The following is a 27,893-nucleotide window of genomic DNA, read 5'->3' as shown; positions in this document are numbered from 1 at the left end:
TCACAATACTGATTCCTTAGATTCAGGGTCTGCTGTACTGGTTGTGTTGGAGACTTGGTTTTTGTGGGTTACCAAAGGCGATGTTTCCCCTTCAGACTTGCTGTTAGCAACTGCTTCTACGTTGACTTCCTTTAGCTCCTGCTCTTTATCTTTCTTGTCTTTTTCATTCAGGTAATTAAGGATGCCCGCTCCTAGGGCATCCCCTTCCACATTCACAACTGTGGTGGTTCGGTCCCTGGTTAAAATCAGAAACAAAAAACAAAGCGGCAGGCTTTTAGCTTAAGAAAGTTACAGTACAATAAGGGGAGCTGATTCACCCCTGTTGACCCACTAACATCAGTGGAACTAGACAAGGGAGATGATGTTACCATAGGTATTTTCCACAGAAGTATCATCACCATTTCAGAACTAAAAATGTGTACCAGAGCTGGTTTAAGGTCGTCCCGACTGTTACTATCAACTGGTTCTGGTCTCTCAGTGGGTTGCAGCAATGGTACTACTCTTTCCCGGGCACCCTTCTTTCCCCAGTCCACCTCCTTCCGCTTCCCCTTCCCCAGGCCAGCATTTTTCAAATGCGAGTTCAGAGCAGGAACATAATTTGGGCTTATCCAGAAGGTGAATCAGAGCACGCAGCTCTCTTTTTTAACTATAGAGACTTGTACCTTAACCCAAACACCTACTTAAGGGGTCCTTCCAAAAGCAGGCAGAATGCCCGTGTTCTCTGGATTTCTTGCTAGTAGCACCTGTCCTAATCTTTGGTCCTACAACACAAAACTACTGTGTCCCAGGGTCTAACGGAGGAAGTTTACAGGTCATAAAGAAGAACAATTTCTTCACGTGCCTTTTGAGACTTCTGTTAGTAATTCTGCAGCCTAACTCCAACCCGTGCTCAACTTGTAACTGTAGTCCTCTCCGGCAATTAAACAGCTGACACTAAAACAAGACACGGGGACTCTTCCCTCCCTCCTTCTCCCTTTTGTTACCACACGGCCGAGTTCCTTAACTAGAACAACAGCGTTGACCACAGAGGGATGCTACATGTTTTGAAACGAAGGCAGCCAGCACGACACAGGCTGAGGGCAGCCCAGAGTAAAAGGAAGGGCAAGCTTTGCACTCTTGCCTCCACGCACTTGCAAGTACAGCTTGTGGAAAGCACGGCTACTGCTGTAATCCTTGAGGAAGATGGGATACAAAGAGCTAGCCACTGCTTTGCCTGTCTCTCCTGTCCTTTGGAGGTGGCTGATCCCCAAGAGGTGACAGCGAGGAAGAGTGTGATAGCCCTAATGAAGCCATAGGAATATGATTACGCTCCACAGACACATGTGATGTGGGAAGAGAAGGAAGCAATACTGCTGCCGCCTTCCCCAGCCTCTGGAATTGAAGAGTGTCCTCAGGCATCCTAATTTCCACATCTGCTGTGCAAGTGCACAATCTATACAGAGAGGCTGGTGTTTCCAAAAAGCAATGCAGAGGGTTTATGTACAGTCTAAACCAGGAACTGCCCAGAAACCCACCAACTGAAGAGAAACTCCAATGGGATTCAGATAGCTTGACCCATACTGACCAGTCATTTCAGCCCACAGCCCAACTTCAACCAGATGGCTTCAAAGCAGATTATGCTTTTAAATTATCAGATCATGCTTACTTCACTAGCGTTTAAACTCTAAGCATGCTGTAATTCATGAGTGCTCAGAGAAGTCCTTCCAGTTTGATTTTCTAGTATTTGAAGAACAGCAGACAGCTAGGGTTGTTTGAGGAAAAGGGGAGACACCCTTTTCCAGGGGGCTCACCTAAGCTATACAAAAATCACCTACATGCAGCATTGACACTTATCATGCACTTGTGGCTGGGTCCCCAATACTTAAAGCAAAACAAATTTTCTAGGCTTTCCTTAATCTAATTTACGTGGCACAGAAGGTAAATTTAGGCCTTAACAAGGACATAACTAACGCTAAGTAGTGAGATAAGCTCTTCTAAACAGCTGGGCAAGGAGATAATCTCTCATGTTTCAAGGAGGGGAAGGGCTCTTGGAAAGAAGAGAAGGAGCTGAGCAAAGGTCTGACCTCTTGTCTCTTTCCCAGAAGATGGAAAGGAAAGGTGGCAATACTGTGTACTAAACTGGTGACTCCCAACAGCGTGTTCCAGCTGTGACACTGCCCACAGCTGTGATGAGTGCCACAAACCCTCTGTGTCCCTGCCCTGCCAATGGAGGGCACCTCTCTGTGATGCTTGTGTTTGTGCTTTGACCAGTCTTGAACTACAAAAATAGTTCAAAAAATAGCTGATGAAACAACAGCTTCTGATGGAGACTGCTTCCCACATGTTACCAAGAAAGCTTTCCACCACTATTCAGACTCAATTTCCTTTTTCCCCCTTCCCTCCTAGTGTCCAACTAATTTCCAGCAATATCGACACCTTCTGAACAAACTTTTAAGAATCCTTCTAAAGGGAACTGAAACCAGGAATAAATACATTTCAATAAAGGCTGAGAAAAAAAGCTGAAGATGGGTTTTAGCATACTAACTGCTTTAGTTGAGAAGGGACCACCTTTTCCATTGTCTGTCAAGAGTTACCTGTCCCGTGGGCAGCCATATTTTGCAGGGTTTTATTTTATACTGTGCTACTTGGACTACCCTGCCCCGTGTTTCCACCTGAACATGCTACATGTCATGCAACAGCAGATACGTGTGGCCTAAAGTACTCACACAATCCAGTCCACTGCTAATATCAAGGAGAGATCGTTGGTTGGAAGTCCAATGGCCTCCAAGATGATAGCAATGGTGAGGACTCCTCCGGCTGGGACCCCGGCTGCGCCCACGCTGGATGCGGTAGCTGTCACACTGCAAATCAATTTGCGTATCCGGTTAGCAGGAGCTCTGCAGCACTCCTCTTCGACACTGACGTCACACATTTGCCCGCTATGGGAATTGTAAACAAACTCTACGGTGTGTAACACAGAGATCGTTTGCTTCCCAGGCAAACCCTTTCCTGCCTGCTGATGCAAAGGAATGGGTACAGAGCACAGTTGCTCAGCAGGCACAGCAGCTACCAAGGCAATGGCTCTGTGTTTAATACCATGATTGCCTTTTCAGAAAAAAAAACCAACCAACACAACTATATCCTGCTGCCTTACTAATATATCCATTTCCAAGTCATGTATCAGTTCAAATATGCTGAATACATCATATCTCCTGGCCCCAAATGTATGCCATGTGGGGTACTGTCCCTTCTCTGTGTCTCGTTTGCATTCACAGACCCTAAATCAGGAGCTGGAAACCTGCGGTGCATGTGCTATAGACATGGACCACACACCTTTTTGTGCGCAGATGTCCACAACTGAGTTTTCCTTGGGTTACCACTGCAGAATGCTCAGGCCTGTGTTAACACCTGATTCATTAAGAGTACCTGAAAGGTTAATCTGGCCATCTGCAAAGAAAATAATGCCCCAGCCCTGCCTTAAATAGACAAACAATATACTGGGAAATGCAATAAGGAAGGAAATAAAACCTGGTCAGGGAGGGTAAAAAAATGCCAGGAATCAGCCCTAGGAGGCATCCGGTGGATAGAGCTATGGCTTCTTGGCACAGCGATGGGCGAGAACTCCTTGTAGGATCCTCACTTAAGGGATTTTGAAGAGGGAAACACTTCATGGGATACGTGATGTGGAAGGATATTCCAGGCATGGAGGGGAGAGAGTCCTAGAGAGGGAGGCAGGACTGGGGTGGTGGAGGGGATAATGGAGCAAAGCAGTCAGGAGGGGAATGATAATGGGTCTGACCTGGGAAGCCAGCGATGTGATGGTAGAAAGGGCAGAGGCAAGCAGGAACAGAGTCTTTAGTATGAAATTGATACATAAGGAACTGAGAAGCTGGCAGGAGGATTTTCTAAGATGTGCAGAGGGGGATTCGGGGTAGTTTTTTGGGTAGAGCAGCATGCCTCAATTACCCAGCTTAATGGTGAGTGGAGGGTGAGGGAGTGAGATGCTTAAGGAAGGAGAGGGATTTCGTGTGAGAAACAGCTTTAAACAGCTCAAAGTCTGTTTCAGAATTCAATTACCCCTCCCAGGTTCCACCTTTTATTAAATCGAGATTCTGGCAAATCTTTAACGCTTGAAAAACTCCATCCTTTAATCACCCTATAATTATGTTTCATAGCAGTTTGCAAGCTTTAGGTCAGAGATGTGGAATGCAAACTACTAGCTATTAAACAGAGAGACCACAGGCTTGAATGTGTCTGGAGGCCAGAAGGATGTGGTTGTAATAGCAAGCAACTTACAGAATTGTGAAGATTTGCCCAGGGTTGAGGTCGACATTGTTCAGCTGCGCAATAAACACAGCTGCCATGCACTGAAAAATAGCAGCTCCATCCATGTTTACAGTCGCCCCGATAGGAAGGATAAACCTGCTGATCCTCTTGTCGACTCCATTGTTCTCCTCAATACACTTGATCATCGACGGGAGAGTGGCTGAGCTAGAAACAGAGAACAGGGAAAAATCAAACACAAAGCATCAGGGTGCACTGAATGGGAAGTCAATGTCTCATGGCTTCCATGTTTCTAACATGCTGCAGACGGGACTGTCAAGACAACAATGCCATTTTATAGTCCCTCTCTGTCATGATAGCAATGAGGCACCCTCCTTGTTGGTCTTGAGCAGTGGTATTTAATAATCTGCTTCCATCCAGAAATAGCGGATAATCTCCCAGAAGCAAGAACTCATGACTTAACACAGTATGCAGCCTAACAGGGCTGTGGAATGATCAAGTCTCAAAACCATAAAAATACACCAATAGATGCCAATACAAACATAACAGATGCAACAGCAATCTTTATTAATGTTGTACTAGTACCTTCTCAAATGAACAGACAAATAATAATTAAAAAAATAAATCATTGTTGGATTTATTTCTTGCATTATAAATTACATGGTTTTATTCATAAACCCTTCTCCTACTTCATGTACTTCAGCCCCTGTGACAGACATGCATCTACTTTTGGAGATGACCTGAGATGATTTTATACAGTTATGATATTTGATCAGGTGTTTGCCCCTTGAGAAAAGTGTAAATTACATGCTTGATAGTTTGGTTATGACAAAATAAAAGCTGATCACGCAGATCTTTGAAATCAATAATATTAAGTCCCTTTACACTAGCTAGTAAGTCAGCTTTGCTCCTGCAAAATCAGTCTAAACTTGTTCCAGATCCTCTGAACTTGGAGAACTAAACTTCTCAGGACAAAGTCCCTCACTACTGACCCTCACTTTACTTAAAATTGAAAGGATAGCCTGCAGGATCTTTTTAAGGCAAATACTTTCACCTTTTCCCCCCAAAATTTCCAACTCGGCATCATGCTACAGTCCCAATATTTGGAGGAAAGGTTTTCAACAGCTAATTATCAGTATGCGCTGTGTGGCAGGCTGCTGCCAGCAGTGAGACTCTCTATGCTCAGAAGTCTCTTTTTGCGATCTCAGGAACAATAGTCACACCTAAAACTCCACACAGTTCGGTGTTGGGATATAACCAGTTTACAGTGATAAATATAACCAGGCTATAATCCCAAAAGAAGCACAGAAACCCACCTGGAGCAAGTGGCAAAAGCAGTGGCAAATGGTGTGATAAGTCCCAAGAGAAAACGATATGGATTTTGACGTGTGGATGCAAAATAAATAAGCGGCAGAATGATTCCTCCATGGATGAAGTGGCCCAGAATAGAGGCGAAGATGTATTTTCCCAGACTGGTCACCAGAAGCACAATATCTTCCATTTCCACAATCTTGCTCCCAACAAGGAACATAATGCCAATAGGTACATACCTGTGTAAAGAAATATTGACTGTCATTAAGTACAAACAAAAAGCCTTGAAAAACATGCCATCTTCCATCCTGGAGATAACATTCTTCTAAAGAATATGCTCCTCCTACTGAAGGACAGCGCCTTATTCACCACACACTCAGGTTAAGCAAACTTGGAAGGTCTCTCTAACACTGTTGCTGGTGGAAGGCAAGCAGTCAAACTGAAAAAGGTCTGTTCACCTAGGCCCTCAAAGACACAGCTAGGAGAATGCCAAAGGGAAGCCAGGCGGGAAGCAGAAATGCTGGCAGAAGCTGTCAGGACAAGACACCGGTGTGGAGTTTTAGTCCATCAGGGAGGAAGGCAGGTAAAGACCTAAAGCTAAAGTCACTGCTGAAGGGATGGCAGATGGTAGGAAAGAAAAAGCAGCAGTATCATGTCATTGGAGTAGAGAAAGGGGTGGAAGAGTAGGATCTTACACATGTGGTGACTACCAGCAGAAGTATGAAGTTAGGTCATTAAAATGGTAGACATACTGGGTGCCAACATATAGGAAACATGTAGACACACTGGGTGCCAACATGTAGGAAAGAAAAAGCCCATACCAGAGAGCTCAGCTAAAGGCTGCTGACGTACGTGCCAAAGATAGCAATTAACGTTGCTATTTGCCTACAAAAGACTAAGTTAAATGATAAGGCTTCCAGAGCTTCCCTCAAGCCAAGAGCCACGTACACGTACATTCCCATGCCTCCTACCTAGAAACATGCCACGTACATTCCCATGCCTCCTACCTAGAAACATGCCACGTCTTAGGACGTCAGCATTTGTTTGAGGTTTCCTTTGTCAGAACACTTGGAGCTGCTCCAGGGGAAGGGCCACCTGCGGGCCGCAGCCACACCTCTGGTCCCAGCAGTGCAGCTGGGAACAGCCCGGAAAAGCCAGAATTGCCCTTGCACCTACAGCACAACAGCTACTAAATGAACTGCAGGAATCACTTCAGGGTCAGGGTCAGCTCCTCAGAAGCGCTACTTGGGACGTCTGTGCCTAAGTACCTCTGCTGATGCTGTCCATGCTCCATCCATTTCTGCTTCTGAGATTAAGAAATACTAAAAGATCACCCAGCTCTCCAAAACCCTGCCCCAGGCACACATATGCCTATAAAAGATCTGCCTGTACATCTCAGGAATAAAGAATGTTTTTTCTCCCACTCCCCACTCTAATCCAATGCCCATGTTCAGAGAAGCTGATCTGCAGAGTCAGGACAAACTTCAGAAGGTTTGGTTAAGCATGCAAAGGTTTGGAAAGGTGGGCAAGCCTTAAGGTTGCCCAGATAACTCACTTCTTCCTAGCCTGCCTCTCCCTCAGCGGTTCTGCAGCTCCTCTGTTCTGTGCAGAGAGCACCTCCTCATGTCCCGGATCAAAGTGAGTATCCTCTCTCTGTCCTCCCTTGGCCCAATCTCTAGGGGCCCCTGTTGAACCTTCCCCACTTAGCCTCTGCTAATTCTGTGACATATTGCCTTTGAACTACGTTTCTGAGCACCCCGACTAGCCAGATCTAGCTAAACCCCAGTCCTGCACAAGCTCTGCAAACATGAACACCGGATTCAGAGCTGAGACTGGATCCCTCCCCTGGATCCCAGACAGAGGCTGGAGAGGAAGGAACTGAAAGTTGAGACCAAAGTGCTGCTAAACACAAGAGCGGCTGTTGAATGGGACTAGATACGAGCTCAAGCTGCCTTTTCTCTTGGTAGTATGATTTCACCCATTCCAAAGTATCCTTTGGGAAGTCTATGGAGCTTGACAGATTTTGAATAAATACCGGGATGACACAAGAGCCTTGAGGAAGGAAAGAGAACAAGTAAGGGCTACGGTGCACTGCAGTGTTAAGAGTCAGCTGTGGTCCCGACAATCCACAAAGTAAAGGATTATGTACCAACTGATTGGCTTGAAGTGTTAGCACTGTAATCAGCTGAATACAAGAACTGCCTCTTATCAGTATTCAGTGTCCAAGGAATTACACTCAAGAGTAAAAGGCTTAAGCTGCTTTGAGACTTGCTGACAGCAACTAACACAGAGATCTGCCTGTGTAAAAGCAGGTGTTTTGTTAAAACCTTTCTGCTTCTTAGAGGGAAGAGAATAGTAGCAATGAAAAATGCAGTATGAAGGGAGAAAAAATACCTCTGCTAAGGTAAGCTTATAGCTTTTCCAACAACTTTGGAAAGGGAGTGAGAAATGTCCCACTGTTCATTTGTTAGCTAGCTGTCCTTATGAATATTTTTATTTTTGTGTGTGAGGTATTAGCACTGTTGGTTTCACAGGAGAAGCCTAGACCCATTCAGCTGCACAAGAACAGCCATGATAGCACTCTGAGGCCCAGATTGATCCCACCTGACAGAAAACCCAGTCAGGAGGCTGGTCCTACCACAGCTTAGGTGGCCTGAACCGCTCTCTAGAGGTGCCTGCCTCCCCCAACGCTGGTTTCTTGCCTAGTGAGAAAGTTCAGTGCACTCCAGTTCCTAACATGCAGACTGTTTGGTGCCGAAAGCTTTGTGAGATCAGTCAGAGCAACATGCACCCCATAAACACGTCTGGACTCTAGGGAAGTAAGTGAAATAACGGATTTTCTCATTAATAGGCAGAAGACCAAATAAACAATCAACCTTAGGAAATACCTACTCTCAGGGACGTGAAATGGAAAAGAGAAGCATCTCTGGAAAATCAAGCACAAACAAGAAACAAACAGTTGATCACTCTGCTAGTAATATTAGTTCCTGCTTCACCCAAGAAAATGAAAGAGATCTTAGAAGAGGAACAGAGATTTAAAGATCCACTGCGTAACTCAGGCTCTGCTGACAACAATAACAAAACACTCAAGAGCCAGCACTACTGTTTCAGTAGGATGCAGAGCATAGTCCTGGAGACTGTTCCTCCTTTCTATACAAAGGGACGTAGGTTCTCCGTCACCCTTTGATGCAAGTGGACAGATGGGGCTCTGTATTCATGCACTCAGCAGGGCTTCTCTCAAACCGATAGCAGTGAGTGGGCTATCATCTGATCTCGGTATCTTTTGCGTCAGTATAACAAACCTTTTGACCAACAAAAAAATCAAGGCATGAAGCTACAAGTCAGATTTTAGGTACGTACTGCATTTTCAAGTGCACTCCAAGCACAAACACCCCTGGCCTTCACATGACCATATTCCTCACTTGCATCTCCTTTATTCATTCAAGGCCAGTGCCTTTAGGCACATCATGGCAGCTAGCCATGGGCTTATACTGCTTCAAAATAGAAAGCCTTCTTTCCACTAATTAATCAAAAAGCAGTCCTGAAGGGGATTTTTAAGCAACCCTCTGAAGTGTTCCAGACTGATACCTTAAGCTATGCGTGACTGTCTAATTACAGGACGCAAGCAAGAAGAAAAGACCCCATCGTGTGACACCATGACATTCACTTTTGCTGTGATGAGGGATCTGGTAGGAAAAAGCTGGAGAGGTGGATAAATGGTGAGATTCCTGAACTGAGCATAATATTGTACTGCAGATGTATCTGCAGTCACACACTTACCACATAATCCAGGAAACCAAGACCATAGTTGCCTCATTGAATGAATTAAAGAAGCGAATCAGATCTTCCCCTTCCTGGCCAAGCTTCTTCAGCGCCACTCCTAAAACCAAAGCGAACAGCACCAGTCCCAGGATATTCATCCCTTCAATCTCAGTACCGACAGGGATCTGTGGAGGCAAAAAAAGAAAGCTTGTTAGATGTGAGACCGGCACAAAACCCAGCAAAAGGGTCACATAATTTTGTTGCTGCCTGATCGATCTGCAATCAACAAGCAGAACCTATTTTGGGAAGGAAGAACCATTTTTGTTGACAGAAAGCAAACAAGATCTGCACACAGTCCAGATACAAACCTCCCTAGTTATGAGCTCGCATGGATTCACTGGAGAAGGAAAGGGCCTGCCACTATCTCCCCTGATGCCCTTCAATACGATAAGTGTGCTCTCAGTGACCTGAACGGGAAACCTCCCCAGTTTACTCAGGACAAGCTCCACTGCATATGCGAAACAGCACGGGCACCAATCACACACATGTGGTTAAAAGACTGAAACTTTCCTCCCTGTTTTCCCATGACGGAAGATGGGTGTGGGAGAGACCGCAGGTATAAATGGCAAATACTGACTTCTTAGCTCTGCTTATTCCACCAAGCATCATTCACTGTTGGCACTATGATATTCTACCAAATTATACCTGCAGGAGGCTTGCAGTGGTCTGGCCCCAAACCTGCTCGTATTTCCTGACACCTCTGATGGGAATCTGCTCTCAGAAACTGCCAGCTCCATCGCTTTAGTGCAATATTTATACCAAGGTGAAAACAACCAATGTTATGAAGCAGAAAGGGAGGAGAGGGGCAGAGAAGGGTAGCAAACCGTGGAAACCTACTCATTTATCTGTCCACATCAGATAAATCTGTCCACATCTCCCACCGTGGGAGATACAGAGAGAACTGCAGAAATACCTGTTCCCCTCCTCAGAAATCATGTGGCTGCATGGTAAAAGCAAGAGGATAAAACCAGGATCTACCTGTTGACAAAAAGTGGTCTACTCACAAGTCTGCTCTGCTGGTCCTTCACAGTTCGTTTCTCAAAGAGAGCTGGAGCTTAGTTGGCAATGTAGTATCATATGAACTGAATGACTGTTCTTGTGGCTACATAAAAATATAATTGTTTTGACAAACTGGTTTCCCCCCCAACTTGGCAGTACAAGCTCAACATGTCAAATTGTTGTTTTATTTGGAAGAGCTTCTAAAACAGATTAGGTTTGTGTACAAGTTTTGGCCTTCTGGCTAGTTTAAGTAGACACTAGCTCAACACTAGGAAAGAAAAATATATTCTGAGCTAAAAGCTTGAAATGAATATTGACTAAAGAACTTGGGATGCTGATCTGCTAAATCTGATAAAACCAACCTGCTTGAGATAATGTTTTTGCTGGAAGTATACTGCTGAACTGGACTGTCTCTTAGTGGCAGGTGGAAACAAAGTACTGCAGGGAAGGGGATAAAACATAGATTATACACAAAAGCATGAAGGCTAAACTGCTGTTATCAAAAGTGTTTACAAACAATGAAGGTTCTGGCTTTTTTTTATTTACTAGCTACAACACAATTAGATACAAGATCTGCAATTTTTTTATGGTAGTTGCTTGTTGAGAGCTAAGTTGTCAGTATTCATTCAATTTCCGAGTGGAAGAATTGAAAACATGGGCAGGATATTAAGAATGGGGCGCAGTGTATCTCCAGAGATGTCTGAAGAAATGTGCTGTTTTCTCCACACACAGTAACACTTCTCTGCCTGGATAGTTTTGTCTATATTCTGTCTTGTGTGCCTTAAAGTCCTAAACTCTTCTGTGGTTGGAAAAGTTAGACACAAAAAAAATCAATTGAATAAACTGTCTGAGTACATGGCATGCACGTCTTTCTATTTTTCACTTCTGATGGTAAACATAACTCTAGGGTAGGAGAAAAGGTTTACCATAAGACTGAAGAGAATCTAATAAAATTTCAGTGACAATTTATCAGTAACAATGTATGAATCGATGTATGAGTCTCAAATTTTATGACTAATTTATTAGCAGGAAGAAAGTAAATGTGCAGTAAAATAATGCTGCCATGTCATTTCATCAAAACCAAAGCTTTCTCTGGGAAATGTGAACTTGGGCAAAATGCGAACACCTCTACACCAGAAAAGAAACAGCTACTTCATTCACCTGGAGTGAATGCAATACTTTTTCCTTTTGACACAACTTTTCACCTTGTTGTTGGTTTTTTCAACTTGTTATTTTATAATATAACATCTTATATCGGGTTCATGTGATACAAGGCTAATATAAAAAGTTCAGCTTGGAATAGAATTTTACCATAATGGGCCCAAACTTCTTTCATAAAAAATATCCTAAAAACATTGAATGTTCTTATGTTTTGGTTCTCATTCAGAAAAAAAAAAAGCTATCAAACCTTGCTATGGAACAGAAATCCAGTGTTTCAAGCTGCTGAAAGCACCCAGCAACCTGACCAGGATGTTACTGGGAGGGAATTTCATTATACTACTTTAGATTGATGTTTTGTAAAGCATCTCCGCCCTTTCAATTCCTTCTACAGGAGTTTTGCTTCTCAACTCATTAAACGCAGCGGTGCGAGCCTGAAGCCCAGCAACCTGCTACCGTTGGGGCTTCTCAAAGATCTAGTCTCAGGAATGAGGCAGAAGCGTACTGAATCTGCAAGAGGATTGCTCAGCTTCCCACCAGCTGCGTAGGGTACACAGGATCACAGAGCAGGACACAGAGCTTGGGAGGCACACAGGAGAACCAGGGCCAGAGCTCCTAGTGCTTTATTTGGAAGGTCACTTCCCTGACTAGAGAAGTCCAGGGCTCTTGTAGGTCATTCAATCCCCTCAAGCATCAGCCGCTCCACCTTCTTCAGAGCCATGGGTGCCAAAGGCTTGCCAAATTTTGTTCTTAGGAAGCTAGAGGAGGGCAAGAGATAGTAGCGTCTCCAGTTAGCTACAGCCAGGACACAGCTGGCTTCTCACCTTTCGTCTTAACCTTCACAGTGGCCTACTGTGCGTAAGTTGGCTAATTCTCCTCGAACTTCCCTACACTTCTCCAGAATGACAATACATGGAGTTTAGTCTTCTTTCACCCTCAGAGATGTCTCTCTCCACCTTGCTCCCGGCATTGCGATCACTGCTGCTGCTGTTCTCCAAGTGCTCACACTTACTAGTCCTTCAAGCCTAGCTCTTGTGATCTGGGGACCCCTGAATTCGTGGTGACCGGAGGCAGGACTCTGTGCACAGCCACCAACAACTTCTCAGCTGTTTCCCTCTATTCACTGTCATCCTGCCCCCCCTTTCAGGTCTTACTCTCCCCTTCTCCCTCGAGCCAATTTCTTTACAACACACAACATTCCCATCGCCTCCCATCACCACAGATGTAGGCAGAAGGTGCATCACTTGCACGGAATAGTAACTTACTGCAAGAAATTGCTCCCTGCAAATCAAGGGGACAATCTGCAGCGAGGGAATTTCACCTCCTTGCAGCACTACATGGAAAGAGTCCAGCAGTATATCCTCAGCGGAAGATCCTCTCAATCCCAGCCTCTAGAACTGGCAGATGCTGAACGGCCTTTTTGTACTCTAACAGAAGAGTGCATCACCCCAAAGGAGCTGCCAAACCAAGCAGCATTGTGGACACCAAACAAAAACAGCTTTAATGAGAGCTTTGTTCCTGGATAAACTATGGGACGTGTTATTGTTTGCTTGAAATTATGTGTTCTGGTAGGAAGATTCATGGAGCTCTTCTGGTCCTTGAATCCCTCTGAAGATCCTATTGTTTTTTAGCTCTTGAAACAAAATTAAGGAAACAAGTGCTGACATTGAGCCGTCCCAGTAGTAGGTGGCTGAAAAGAAAATGCAGCCATGTGATGTGAGGAAGAAGAGCAATCACAGGTTTGTGTATTTTTACTGCTGCCACAAGAGGAACTCAGAATCCCCCACAGCCTCCCTGCGCTGCAGATGGACAACTGAGATAGCCCGTGCCCCAGGAAGCCTTGCTGCCGAAGAGACAAAAAGGATGTAGCTAAAAAAGCTGGGTAAACACAAGGGGAACATGTGAAACAACAAAAAGGACGTGGCTGAGCAGACATCTACGTGTCCCGCTATTCACATCACATCAGCGAGAGAAGACAGGGCCTATTAACCAGTGATGGTGGGGAAATATAATCAATGGAAAATTTTGCTCTACACTGTTCATATGGAAAGTAGAAGGAAAACATTTCTCCTCTTCAATCAAATATTCTGCTGATGAAAGAAAACATTAGATAGGCATATCATCTTGTTTCCCTGGAACCTAACTTCTATCGCTATCATATTTATACTGCGTATTATCCAAAAATCATACTCTTCCTTTCCACACTTAATCCTCATCTATCCATAAATAATAGGGTCAGACCAGTACTGAAACTGAGCTAACAAAACTGGGCTGATGCTTTCTTTTTATTTGATCCGCTCTTCCCTACAGACAGGAGGGCGTCTTCTGGAATCAAAGCAGCTCAGCTCTGGTTTCGCTCCAACAACTAAGGAAAAGTTTTGGAAAAGTAATAGCAGAAATAACCTTTACATCATAACCGCTGGCAAAAACAGGCACCGGTGACAAATTCAGAATATTTTTTCTGATATTGCATCAAACAGGAGTCTGATAAATGGGAAAAGGTAAGAAGAAAACTGAAAAAGAATCTCATGTCTTAAATTGCCAAAAGATGCATTCTTATCTCTTGAGGAGGAGTGATGGCTTTGCACAAGCATTACAAAAGTACTTGACAGCCAAGCCTATGTCCAATGGATATGGTTGCCCCTAATCCGTGCTTGGTTGCCAAGAAGCCCCTATCAAACTTGACACTTGAATAAGAGTCTTATTCACCTATCATTTACCCCTGCTTAAATAAAGAGCAAACACACGTGTCTAAATGCACATTGTTACAGCCTTTCATATTGAACTTGGTTTTTAGCAGCACAAGGCTGCACAGGCTTGTACTGCCTGAGGATATATGGCGTGAGAAGAGAAAGTGCTCTTTTGGGATCACATGGCCCTTTGCAGTCATTGCCGCGCATCCATGCCAGACGGGGTGAGTGCCGATCTGGGCTAATGCAATCTTACAGGCACGGGCAGAGCCCGGGCAGATGGGGCTGCCTTCTTCCCCAGTGAAACCGCTCACCGCTTGCAGGCTTCCAGGCAAGGGCTGACTTTTCCCCTGCTCTTTCCCCTGTTCTTGTGCCATCCAAGTCACCTGTCTCCAGGGCTGGTGAAAGTTCAGCCCGTCAGCTGAAAGCAGAGCTTGGAAACACACTGTTCTGCATCGTCTGCTCACGCACCATGCATGGCGAGGAGAAGGTAATGAGGCCAATACTTCCCGTGCTCAGGGATACGCTTCGGAGTCCCTCTGGATGAGCATAAACTGCTTTTTTTTTTTCCCTCCATGGTTTTACAAAACGGTGGGCAAGCCCCAGCTGAGCCCTTCCATGTCAAATACAAACGTTACAAGTCTCTTGCCCTAGGGACATTCAAATCATATTAAAAATCTAGTAATCCAACATCCAATACTGATCTCAGATAGTCAGAATGAGCCTGAGAAATAGAAAATAACCCTGAAAGTAATTTCCAGTTTCAGACCTGTCTCCCCAAAATGCCATAAAAGCACGAGATACTTCATTTGGAGTGAGGTGACACATCGCAGGCTGGGATACTGGGTCTGTTTCATAGCACGCTGCCTGTAAGACAACTGTAATTATTGCTGGAGCTGCAATATGTTGGCTCTGGCTAATAATAAAGATGTTTGATAGCCCCGTGCTGCAGGAGGGATGCCACTCAATGGGATATAGAGCATCTCTGGAAGTTCTATGAGCTACATATGAAAGACAACACACTCTACCTCAGCTACATCTGCAAATTAGTTTCCTTATTGACACCACTGCAATAGCAGCCTATTCATAATGTTCTGTCTATAATTTTTACTCCTTCAGACCACTTGTTACTGTTTCAAACAAAATTTCAGCAGCATGGCAAGAAGAAAAAATTCTCACCTAACCTTTTTTTTTTTTTTAAAGAGCCTTTTTAAAGGGTAGTGGAAAAAAGCTCATTCTCTCCAAACTGTTAATGAAGAGTAAGGTTTAAGGAACATATTCAGCCACCCTGATTGATACTTAATTCCAAGTCTACAGAAAGTTATTTGGAAATATTAGGCAGAGTGACTAATAAAAATTTAGATCAAGTGAGAGCAGATCTAAGAAAGCATGGCCTAAAAGTAAGGTCTTAGGGGTCAGATCAGTTGACCCCAACTCGCCTATCCATCATAGCTTTCTTGTGTGGCTGTGGGTGTCTCGGTTCCAGGCAAAGAAAAGTACTTGTTTCTTTCCAAGGACTCCTGGAAAGGATTAAAGATTGCAAAGTAGTCAGATATTACGGTTAACAAAGGTTTGTACAAAAACCTAAAAAATGACCTTACCTTTTCCCATGTGACATTTCCAGAGGTAGTGTTTCTGAGCAGCATCTTATATTCTGTCGCGTACTGCAGGTACGAAAAAAAACAACAAAACAAACAAAACCACAATGTTTGCCGATCAGATCATCAATTTGACCATATCATCTCGCATTTCACAAGGAGGAGATTACTGTTAGGAAGACTTTTTCTGGAGACCGTACTGTGGAGCTAACGAGCCTGTCCTGTGCAAGAAAAGGGAGTGCCAGCATATGCAGCTCCTTCCCCATGTGGCAACAGAGAAGTGGTCTGTGACCTCCTGGGCTCCCAGGTTTGGGCAGCAGCCAAGGAATTCCCCTCTCCTCCACCCTGCTGTTGCTCACACACTGTGCCAGCTCCTGCAGAAGGCAAGAGGCACTTGTGCTGTTTCCCTGTTAGAAACGGTGAGGCAGGTATTAAAATTGTCAGTAAAATATCTAAAAATCTAGGGCAACAGTTTACTTTGATAAATAAGCTAGACACCTCGCAAAAGCAGGGCACTTCTTTGGGCTTGTTTTCTTTAGATATAAAATAGGGGAAAGAAAAGCTTATGTACTTGCCAATTACCTGTGACAACAGGAGCACAGAGGAAAGGAGGACTTCTTTATTTCATCCCTGAACATAAAGAACCCTGACACTTGAGGTACCACAGAATATCCTTTTCTTAATGATATTTTGGTACTGTTCCTGTTTTTATTTATGGCATATTGACTTGTACTGTGTTATATATACACTCAAAATGGAACTTGATTTTAAGAGTTTGACCTTGTTTTTGATACAAGAGCAAACCCACAGAATACCATGAAGGCAAAAACTATTATTCTGCTCCTGTATCATAAAGAATCACTCTGCCCCATAGCAATATTCTCAACAGTGTCTATCCCGACATCTAAAATTAGCATTAAGAACTAAATCAAAATCTTCTTGGAGCCCCACAGCTCCTGTCCATCATTTTAAACCACACTATGTTCTGGTGCCAGTTATCATCCCACCACACTTAGTCCTCTGTTGGAAGAGAAGCCAAGCTGAGCAATTAATCCAGCAAAGGATACAATGGAAAATACTGAATAAAGCATCAGGCAACAGGTAATGCTTACACACAAAGGAGCCTAGAAGTCTTTAGCCTTGTCTGTTCTGAGCCCGGCTCCAAACTATGTACCCAAGGGTTTCCCAGCTAGCTCCTGCAAAGTGATAAGCAGCGTGGCACAAAGCAGAGTTGTCATTGCTGCCCAACACAGCACCTAAAGTATGAAAGTTTAAAGAACATTTTTGGTGGAGGTACAAAACATAGGCTATTTGCCATGGAAGTTGTATGTCTGATTATGTCAGGTGCTTTTGAAAATCCCACCTACTATAAGTAAATTAACTTTTGCTATTTTCTACACCATCTTTCTAGTCCTTTTTCACAAAAAAGTCGTCACTTTTTCTGTCTGTGCACTGTAGCTCATGTCCAAAGTCCACACATATCTTACCGTTCGGAAAGCTGCAGCAACAAGATTTGCGGGAAACAGGTTTCTGTAAAATACAAACAAGAAAATTAAATATTTCTTGTAGAACTGCCCAGATGAACAAACCAAGGTGTTTTACTCTCAGAAACTGAATTCCTTTTGCAAAGGCAAGCATATTGGCATTAGGGAGGTACATACTACAGAAGATACTCTGGTAGCATGGAGCAGATGTCTTTCTTCGTCTCCAGAGGTGTGAATGCCATCTTCTTTTGCTCACATAAAAAGGTTCCTGCTTGTCTGCCACACCTAACCATTTGGGTAGGGACACCAGAGGCAATCACAGACAATGGTAGTTATACACACCCATCAGCCAGTGGCTACAGAAACTGTCTCAGCCACACCAGCTGCAGCAACAGTTGATGGCCTCCAGGGTCAGGCAGATTTTTAACATTACTCATATGATTACACTTTGCTCACAGAACCAACATGAAGGACAAGCCACTCGGCAAAATCCACTTAAGAGAACTGCTTAACCCTTCAACACAACAAGGTCAGCTTCCCCAGACCCCGAGGTAAAGCAGAACAATGCCATGGGCCAGAGTTGTCTGCAAGGGCTTAAGTGGTTAAACAGCACAGATGAAAGTAGGGGCAACTCATATGGAAAGTTGCAACATCTGAATTCGGCAGTGCCTTCATACAGAAATGCAAATCAAGCATCAGGTTGGTGCAGAGAGGATAATATGCAAAGCAATGTACACTTCTACCGGGCATCCAGTGTATACATGCATCTATGAAGCAACAAGGACAGGGAAAACGGTTAACTGGTCCATGTAAGGAAAAAATTGTTTCTTGTTGTATTTTATAGTTGTTTTTAATGCTACACTTCCTTTCTCTCCTTATGGTGGACAAAGAGCATGTGTTCCCCATGCCAAATGGCAGCTTTTTTTTGCTGTGTCAGAAAGCAAAATAGGAATAAAAGCTGATCTCTGGGGTCACGACAGGACCCTAGCTGGCGAGGGCAGGAAGGCTAGGGGTACGAACTGAAAACACTGCCAGCTGAATGTATCAGGGAGGCATGGCAACTCTTATGGTAAGGAAAGAAAAGACCTTACCCAGAGCCAGTTAACTGTGGCGAAAAAACATTTGGGTAGCTGCTCCCCATCCTTTGCTCCTTGTGCTGCTCCGAGGAAGCTGTGGCTACCTCCAGGCCGTGCCCTGCTAACCTCTCCCCAGTTTTTGACGTAGTTACCCTGGCAAACACGATTTTAAACCAGACTTTCAGTTGTGATCGTTCCACAGATGACATGCAAGGCGCAAATCCGAATGACAGCAAGAAACGGAGCAGCAGCGTCAAGTCTTTGAAAGCAAGAGGGAGGTTACGATATGGCACAGATAAGGGCTTTGGTCTTTTCCATTGCATAGCTCCGTTATCCTGCCACACAGTGAGGGTTTTCCCACAGCCTTGACAGCAATGTAAAGTACATGGACTTTCATCAAACAAGTGGCTGCTGTGAACTACCTCAGCCTCTCTCTCTGTTGCATTACAAGTGTATTAGGAGGCTGCTGCAAAAGCCAAATTGCTGTAAGAGTGACTTGGCTTCTGGAGTCTACGTTCCCCTGAGCACAAAAGAAACAGCAACTTAAAATTTGACAATACAGCTGTCTGTCTGAAAGTAGGAGAGCGAGCTCTAACTCCGCAAAGATGCTTAAGAATTGGTCAAATAAGAGCAATGGAACAGCTAATGTGCATCAATTCTCGGGCAGCTGGAACTCTCCAGCAGATAAAAACCTCATGTAAAGTAAAAGCAAACTTACTTTTATCAGGAGTAAAACATGACATATACAAATGGGCCCAGCTCAGTGCAGTTTTAACCACAAAAAGAAAACATGCTGTTGGGAGAATAAGGATATTTCATTTCAACTTTTCATAGTAGGGTGATTACTTTTTTAAAAAGGAATTGACTGGATTTTGAAGAAGAAAAGAGACCAAAAAAAGACTGAAAACCAACAAGAAATCAAGTTACTTCACTTTTTTTTTTTAAAATCAGCTTTTCCATCCTGATGAAACAAAACCAAAGGAAGCAATTCTAAAGCCTAAACAATATGGTTCTCCCATGTTTAAATGTGGCCGAGAAACCAAAGCCTCCATAATTTACACAGTATGTCAGGCATGGGCCTCAGTAATTAAACACTAACTTAACTCCAAGCATATACTTAACGCACATACTTGAGTGATGCCAGCAGCCCTGATACAGCAAGGGCAGGTTCGTGCTTCAAGTGTGAATAGCGCTAAAGCTATTCAAATACGAGCATATACCAGTCATTCTTCTTTATCCCCGGAGCACCGTTCGCAGGACTCAACTCTGAGGACAGCAAAGAGCATTTTTGACAATCTACCAAGTCAAAAATTTGGATCTCAATTCAGCAGCTCAGAAGGAGCTGTGTGTTTTGTTCAACCCAACTTTGAAGTACACCTGGCTGCAAAGTCACAAGATGTAAAAAAAAAAAAGTTTTGCCCTTCTTTGTTTCAAATCCTGAAGTTTAAAAACAAAACGTGTCAGGTCATAAAAAGCAATCAAGAAATAAATGGTTTATCTTAGAGGCACAAGTTATGCACAGACTACACTCATCGCTCACCTAAGATCAGTCAGCATGCAAATTAAATTAAGCTTTAATTACGGGTGGGTCAGACCACAGGTTTTTACCTTCGGATGGATTTGTGCAAGAACACCACACCAGTGCCTATAAAAAATCCGTGTGCTCCAGGGAGAGCCAAAAGCTGGCTGGTGACCTGCCTGGGCTCATCGTGCGCTTGTGCCTGCAGGTTTCACTCATCATGCGTGGCGAGGCAAAGTTCACCCACCGCAGAAATCCAGACCCAGCTCTCTCCCTGGAAGCCAGCATTCGCCGTGTCCCCAAGCCCAAGCGGAGGAGTCGCACGAGGAAGCACAAACACCCCTCCTGTCCGGGTGAGCCAGCGAGCAGGAAAGCTGATGACCTGGGTAATTGGGCATGCAAATTAAACACGGGGGTCTGCCAGTCAGTTTTTCCACGTGGACCAAATCTTGAGAAGGTTTCTTAGCTTTGAAAGCCTGTACCAGATGTGAACGTGGAGTTTAAAGAAATCACCACAGTTATACCACCAGATCACTGATCATTGCTGCTGTTTCTAACGGCCCCATCCCTGCCACTGCTATGCCCCGTGCTAGAGAACATAGTTGCCTTTTTGCCTTTTTGAAGCAGATGTGGGCTATCGTGAGAGCACGCCACTGAGGAAACCCTGAGTCTGGATGATAAGGAGCCCAGCAGAGGGGTCTGAGATCAGGCAGCCTTGGCCCCGTGACGCAGAGACACGAAACTTGCTGTACGTGGCAAGAATGAGACGAGCCAGCGATGCGTGACATTATGGCAGAGGGACAGGCGTGCTGCATGCACCCCGGGTGCTCCACTGCTGCTGGGACCTCGCTCCATGGAGAGGGATGGATTACCCACGCACGGACCCAGCCGCCTTCGTGGCATAAAGGCGAAGTAGGTGGTATGGACAGACTTTACTCCCCTCGCCAAGCACCAGGCAGGGAAGTGTTTCTCTGCATGTTGCAAGTCGTGCAGATAGCCTCCCCCAAAAAAATATCAGAAATCCACCAGACAGCTGCCAAGGGTGACAGCTGTGTCCCGGGGTCGGAGCGGCACCTGGGCTGAGCCGGGAAACCTCCGCGTACCTGCGCAACACACGGTGTGAGAAAGCACCCGTCTCGGGTCCTCTTAAAATAGGAACCAGAAAGTGGCAGCACCAAGGGCAGGACCTTCAGGGTCTGAATACTTTCTGTTTGAATACTGTAGTCATCACACTATCTCTCCATGCACAGCCAGATAAATGCAGCTTTTTCCTTTTCGCCAGTGAAAAGCTGCTCCCACCAGGCAAGAAGGGACCATTACTCCCCTGAATTTAGCAGGAAGGCCTCGCTGTATTTTTGCTGTAACAGAAATCTTAGTTCAGCTGCAGCATCCGCTACTGGGAATCCCAGATGACTAAGGAAACCTGGAGCTGTAAAGGGAGCAAAAAGGGGCTGTAGCTCCCATCCTTCTCAATTTTGATATTACGGGCAAATTGCTCTTTTCCTTACCCTGTGTCTTTCCACCAGCGGGATAAGGATGGCACAAGAACTCCTTCATTGCATGTGTAAGGGATTATTATTATTAATAACTGTTTCTAAATGCTTCTTTTGCTAGAGCTCTGCAAAGAACTCTGCTCTGGCAGCAAAAGCAGGAAGGGAAATCCAGGCAAGCAGAACGAAACCTTAAAATACTACGCACTCCTCTAGCATTGCTTCTTTCAAAAAGGTTCCACTTCTGAGGCCAAAAACTTTGCTGTTGGAAAACATATTTTTGTGAGGAAGCCTAGAAAAAATATTCTGCATTGCGTTATCTCCTGGGGTTTTTTTCAATGAAGTGTTTTCAATGGTAGGAGTCCACTGATGGCAACTTTATTGCCATCTGTGGCAACCTGCCAGAGCCCAGTTTGGATTGCTCCAGTACCTTTATTTTTCTTTCTGTCCCAAGAGTTTCATTCAATATCACACAACAACTTTTCTCATCTGCTTTGTGATATGTATGCGGATGCACAATACATGCCGTGGACATATACATATTTATGAGTGTGTGCACTTGCTTTAACACAGAGAAACTTGAAAATGCGTTTACTTATAGCAGGTATTTGGTACTTTCTGCCTTAATGGTCCAGTCTGCATCTTTGTTGCTTGGAAAATAAAACATAACGGGGGGAATCAGTAGTAAAAGGTAATGAATATAAAGAGCAAAAGAAAGGAGCAGAAATGTTCAGAGGCTGCCTAAAAAAATCCCCAGCAGGCAGTGCAGGCACATGAAGGAAAACATTGAGTCCTTCCTACAAAAATCAGTCAGCAATCCCTATACTTCAAGAGAGGATCCAGGCCCAGAAAATGACACAGGCAAAGACGGACAGTAACATTTACTACTTCCCTTTTTTCTGAGGGTACCCCAGAGTTAAGAGCTAGCCATCCAGCTACGAAACCCAGTGGTTAGCCTATATGGGGACTCGCCATTGGTGTAACTGCAGCTGTTCCCCGGCCACTTCTTATTCTATTTATTGCTCCTAACAATCAAGTTTTGCTCTCTTTCCACACTGGGATTTCAGAGACAGCCTTCATGGTTGCTGCTTTTGGGTGACTCACCAGGAAGACCAAGGCTATAAGAAACCAGCGCTACTGGAACGACTGGTGCCCAAGCGAGGGTCACCGTGCGAGTGCTCTGGACCCCATGGCCCACCCTGTAGCCCAGCCAGCAAAACGCGACCGATGCTTCTCCCTGTGCCCATGCTCATGCCTGCCTTCCCTCCGGCTCCGAAGGCGCTCGGAGCCAAGGCACGGGCTTGCTGACGGCACCGCAGGTACTCCCTTTGGCAGCACAGCTGGTAACCTCTGGCAGAGAGACAGAAAGGGCAGTGAGGAGCAATAAAATTTAAACTGCTTTTGCAGACTTGCCTGGCAGCCTGAGAAACCCTGACTTTACTGGTCAGGGCAGACACCTGGACCTCTGTGTACCCTTCCTATAAAAAGTGGATGATGCTACTACCTCCTTCCCTCCCCGGACTGTTACAGCTAGAGCTGGATTAAAACCAGAATTCCCTTCCCAAAGCCAATTCCACAGTTTCAAAATATGTTTTCATCCCAGTATTGGGCAAAGAAAGCCTGTTCCAGACCTTTTTTCCCCACTAAAAAAATATTGTAAAATATTTTCTTGAAATGTTCCTTTTTGATGAGTGAGATTTTCTACTTAAGTCTTTTGTATAAAATTACAGCAAAACATTGACCTCACTGAAGTGAAATGCCAGGATCACCCGCTGTTGGAAATTTTGACAGGATCAATAGGTTCCTGTGAAACTGTTTAATTTCATTGAATCAGCAAATATAAATCAGAGCTAAACCAAAACTCTGACCTTATCGAAACATGACAATTGCCCGTCAAAAGTGTTAACAAATCAATAGATTCTTGCAAAACACTTGATCCTGATGTTTCAACTGCTTTCCAAGAAACTATAGGTGGGCTGTGTTAGTTGGTGGCCCGAGCCACCTCCTGTCACCACCCCTCTCCTCCTCATATGTTTCTCCCTGGTTAGACACCCGGTGCGATCAAAGCCAAGTTGGCTCTCTGCAACGTCACCTACCCAGGTGCGTGCTGAGCCCCAGAGCCTACCGTATCACAGCTAGCCTCTTCCTCCGCCCATTACCCACTTCATAGCCAAGCTGACAAGCGCTCTTTATTCTCCATTGCTTTGCCTTCTCCACCAAACAAACGAGTAAGGGATGAAACCAGAAATTCTAAAATTTCCCTTCACTCTCCTCACCTTCTGCTGGCACTCAGCGCTATTTGGTACAACCGAGCTGCTCTCCACACCAGGTACTCTGGAGATGTTCACAAGGTCCACCTTCAGCTAAGACCACGTGGAGTGCTCCAGAGCCTGAACTGGGTGCTCTGGCAAAGCCTGTCTTGCTCCATTGAGATGGGACAATGTTAAGGAAAGCCAAGGTCCTCCCTTGGGTTCAGAGCACACCCCACTTTTTGGTTTTGTTCTTTTTTTTTTTTAAAGCCATCAGCCTTGTGGAAGCACCTCTGAACTCTTACTGGATCCCCTCCCATGATCACTGAGCTGCAGCCTCTCCCTGCCTTTGGCCACGCTCATCTTTTAGGGAGCTCCAAAGAGTTGCCCGCATGACAGACCTGAGATGAGATGGGCCATCAGCGTCCTGCTGTGGGGCACAAAGGCACCTTTGGGACAGCTCTGCTGTCCCCACCTCACGTTCTGGGGCAGAGGACAGTGTGCCTAAGCCCTGGCCAGGCACACTCGAGGCTTGCCTCCTGCATTTGGCAGATGGGAAACCAGGAGGGTGCTCCAGCACCTCCAGCCAGAGGAAGGCAGACAAATCAGACCTGGAGGTTATGGTCAACGGACAAAACAAAACAGAGACAGCCTTTTGGTTCACCAGTGAGTCATCATTCAGTTGCTACCAAAGCCCAAGATAAATCTCTTTTCCAGAGGTTGGCTCTGCATGCATGGCTGCGTGTTTGTGTGGAAGCTTTAGACCTGGAAATGGAAAACCATGACCAAGAATTAAGCTGGCCTCCAGACATCGCTGCGACAACGGAAAGCAACATCTTTGGTCATTGACTAATACACTTCCCAAAAGCAGAAGGGATCTACATCCTGCGAAAGGACACGCTGTGCCATCCCTGCAGAAGCCATGGCAAATACTGACTCACAGCTGTGATTTATTCCTTGGGCCACATTTTACATCCGCTTTCAGCGCATAGGGGGACTCAGTTTACCCATTTGCGCCTCATTTTTACCTTTTATCTGAAACTGAGCAGTGAAGTCTTGAAGGACACAGCCAGTCTTGTGACACAATTGAAAACAAAGTTTTCTTGCATCTAATAGAAAGTTTCATGACCAAAAGAGAGAAAAGGAAAAGCAAAGAGCAGGACGCTGTAAGACCCACCCGCACTGAAGGCAACGGTTTCAGCCCTCCAGGCCCTATAGACTCAAGGCCTCATCAACTGAAGATGAGGTTACTCCGGTCCTTCCACCACAGCAACGACCGAGATCAATGCTCAAACCAGAATACCCACATTTTCAAAAGCGGTTAAAGAAAAAATTAAAAGGCAGACGGAGAGAGATATTATTTCCGGAAAATCACGTAACTCACTCCATCCCTGGGTCTGTCGGGGATTTGTGCTACGACTGGGAGTTTTACTGATGGCTATATCCAAAAGCATCTTTTCTGGACTGGATTTCGCTGTTGCCGCTGTGACAACTGGACTGCCCAACAATGTGGCTGCAACAGCCCTTCCACGAAAAAGCTGAATTCACAGCCCACTGTACATGCATTGGGGGAAAGCCCCTGGCCCCTCATTTCCCAGAAGGAAACCCCTCTGCAACCCACATGCTTTACCCAAGTCTGATCATTATGAGCATTACTTTGGAGTTAAGGACTCAATCCCACCACCATTATAACCCCTTGGAAGATGAACTCTCCACCTGTATTTACAGACCAGAGCAAGAAGCAGCTTTCTACTCCCAGCTTCACAGATGTTACCCTCAGCCTGAAGCTCGCTGGAGCATCCCTGCCCTGTTTCTCAGCTACATTCTACTCCGGGCTGCGTGGCAACACAGGAATGAAACACCATCCACAACAGCCACGCCAGGATGCACCTGGGGCAGCCACCACTACAGCCGTTTTCCCACCTTTGCCGGTTGTGCTGAATCCTTTTTTTTTTGTAATTTTCCTTCACCTGCCTACACTTCCATTCAGCTCCACGTTGCCTTCACAGCCATCCCACCTACTCCCACTATCCTGTTATTACTTCTTAACGTGCTCTGTCAGGAATTGCTGGTCCTTAAGAGAGGTCCTTAATTGTTGGTCCTTCAGAGAGGTGGGCTGAGGACACAAAGTACGTGGTTGCCAATGGGACAAACCAGACTGATTTTCTGTCCAAAGGGAACATACTTCTCTCTGAGGGAAAAAAGGACATTAACAAGGATTTTTAAATACAGTTTTGGACTGGGTTTTCATGGGGTTTTTTTAGAAACTCTTTTTATCTTTCTTGCCACATCCCTTTACCCAGACACAGCAAAAAAGTCTCTCAGCTGAAAAACTGAACTCATAAAAGCAAAGCAAATGATTTAAACAAAAACCCCCCACTCAGCTTTGTAATTACCAAGATATCCGCTAAGCACAACTCTCCAGCCACTTCGCAGGTACACAGGTCACCTTCCTTACTCTTCTCTTTGCATCCTGGTAAGAACATCTACCACCTCCAAAGCTGTTCATCTTGCAAATGTTTCAGCAAACCTCCACGCTCCCTACTGATGCGCTATCATTTCCCATCACTCCCTCAGCTACGCTCGACTGGAGAGACCCAGCTGCCGCTCCCCAGTTTTCCTTTATTCCACCACTTTTCTCAGGTGCCTGTAACACGCTTTTCCATGACTGCCCAACGCTACTCAGGTGTGAAAAAGTGGCAGAGCCAGACCCGGGATAACAAAACACATCAGCTGTTCACATCTGGGGTTCTGCACCAAGATTCATCAAAGCAGAAGAGAGTGCGGTTGGAAGTCCGATACTCAAAAAGCTGGCTGGATGTTTGCCTCATTTATCTAAGTGTTCCTCTCTTATTTGAAAGAGCTGGACAGATCTCAACAAGACATGGGCTCTAAAAAAAAAAAAAAAAACAAAAAGGTGAAGTCTGCAACTTTGCAAGGAGGAATAAGGATAAACCAAAAAGACTACGATCCGGTTAGGAGTGGAAGCCTTGCTTTCAGGTAGTTTTGGGGAATGTGAGTCTTGTCTTTGCAAGGTGCAGAGGTGGGATGGGAAGCTCACGAACATACAGGGTGTCCTGATGCTGGACTATGTTTAGGGGATGTCCTCGATGGGAATACGGAGTTGCGCATCCATGCCCGCACCTATGGGAGGGCACTATAAGAGGCAGGTTGGCATTTGTGTGAGGAGACTGAGTAAAAGGTGGGGGAATAAAAGGAAAAGGTGGGTGTGAGGGACGGGGGGAGCTGCCCTGCCTGCGGGAGACGGGCAACCCCAGCGGGGCAGGGGAAGGTGCCAGGCAAGGCCATGCCCGCCCTGCAGCGAGCACCCAGGAGCCGCTCTCCCTCCAGGCGGGACCGAAAACGGGCCCAGGCACCCAAAGCTCCGAGCAAGCCTCGACTCATCCTCGCAGCCACCCAGCCAAAATTAAAAATAAAGGGGGGAGAGGTAGAGCACCACACAGCCCTACACCTGACCGGGCTGCGGGAACCCCGGGCAGAAAGCGGTGCTTCTGGAGAAGCCATGAGGAGAAGGAGGATGAGAAGAAGAAGGAGGAGGAGGATGGGGAGGAGAATGAGAAGAAGGAGGAGGGGGGGGGGGGTTCCCCGGCTGCAGCGTGCAACACCGCCGGGTCTGTCATCATCCTCCGGCGGCGGCGGCGGCGGCGGGGAGGGCGGGAAGGGGGGGGGGGGGGGGGGGAGCGGGGCGGCCTCACCTGACGAGGTCGAGGAAGGAGTCCACCGTCTCCTTGCTGGTGGGCACGGCGCCCTGCAGCCCCAGCCCGGGGGCGTTGAGGGCGGAGGCGCCGGCGCCGGGGCGGACGATGAAGCCGAGGGCGACGGCGAGGCCGGAGGCCAGCAGCGTGGTGCCGAGGAAATAGGCGACGGCGATGCCTCCCAGGCGGCCGAGCGAGCGGGTGTCCAGGCTGGCGGCTCCCGACACCAGGCTGCAGACCACCAGCGGCAGGATCACCATCCGCAGCATCCGCAGCAGCAGCTCCCCCGGGAAGGCCAGGTAGGCCACCTGCGCCGGGCTCAGCGCCGCTCCGCGCACGGCGGTGCCCAGCGCCACGCCGGCCACCACCCCCGACACCGTCAGCAGCACCAGCGCGTTGCGCCGCAGGAAGCCCCGGCAGCCCCGCAGCCGCCCCCCGCCGCCCCGCGCCGCCGCCGGCGGGCCCTCCGCGTGCCCGTTGCGGCCGTCGCCCGCCTTCTCCTCATCCGCCGCCTCCAT

General features: G+C 46.0%; 1 protein-coding gene across 1 annotated transcript; it reads right to left on the bottom strand.

The window, feature by feature from the left end:
• On the bottom strand, positions 1 to 27,893 carry SLC1A4 (solute carrier family 1 member 4). Its single transcript, XM_059828545.1, has 8 exons — positions 27,376 to 27,893; positions 17,329 to 17,371; positions 15,845 to 15,907; positions 9,355 to 9,521; positions 5,580 to 5,813; positions 4,276 to 4,470; positions 2,706 to 2,840; positions 1 to 235 (listed from the first exon to the last, which is right to left on the bottom strand). The coding sequence occupies exons 1-8, from the start codon at positions 27,891 to 27,893 to the stop codon at positions 1 to 3; spliced, it is 1,590 nt and encodes a 529-aa protein (XP_059684528.1).

This window comes from Gavia stellata, chromosome 23 (genome assembly GCF_030936135.1).
Source record: "Gavia stellata isolate bGavSte3 chromosome 23, bGavSte3.hap2, whole genome shotgun sequence".
NCBI lineage: Eukaryota > Metazoa > Chordata > Aves > Gaviiformes > Gaviidae > Gavia > Gavia stellata.
This window is presented reverse-complemented; position numbering and strand designations above follow the sequence as displayed.

Bases quoted from the DNA above. Each gene is read 5' to 3' on its own strand.
- SLC1A4 (XM_059828545.1), bottom strand. From the start codon at position 27,893: ATGGAGGCGGCGGATGAGGAGAAGGCGGGCGACGGCCGCAACGGGCAC. The intron at 17,372-27,375 runs GTGAGGCCGCCC...TGTATTTTACAG, and splicing joins TCCTTCCTCGACCTCGTCAG to AAACCTGTTTCCCGCAAATC. The intron at 9,522-15,844 runs GTAAGGTCATTT...TTGCCTCCACAG, and splicing joins GAAATGTCACATGGGAAAAG to ATCCCTGTCGGTACTGAGAT.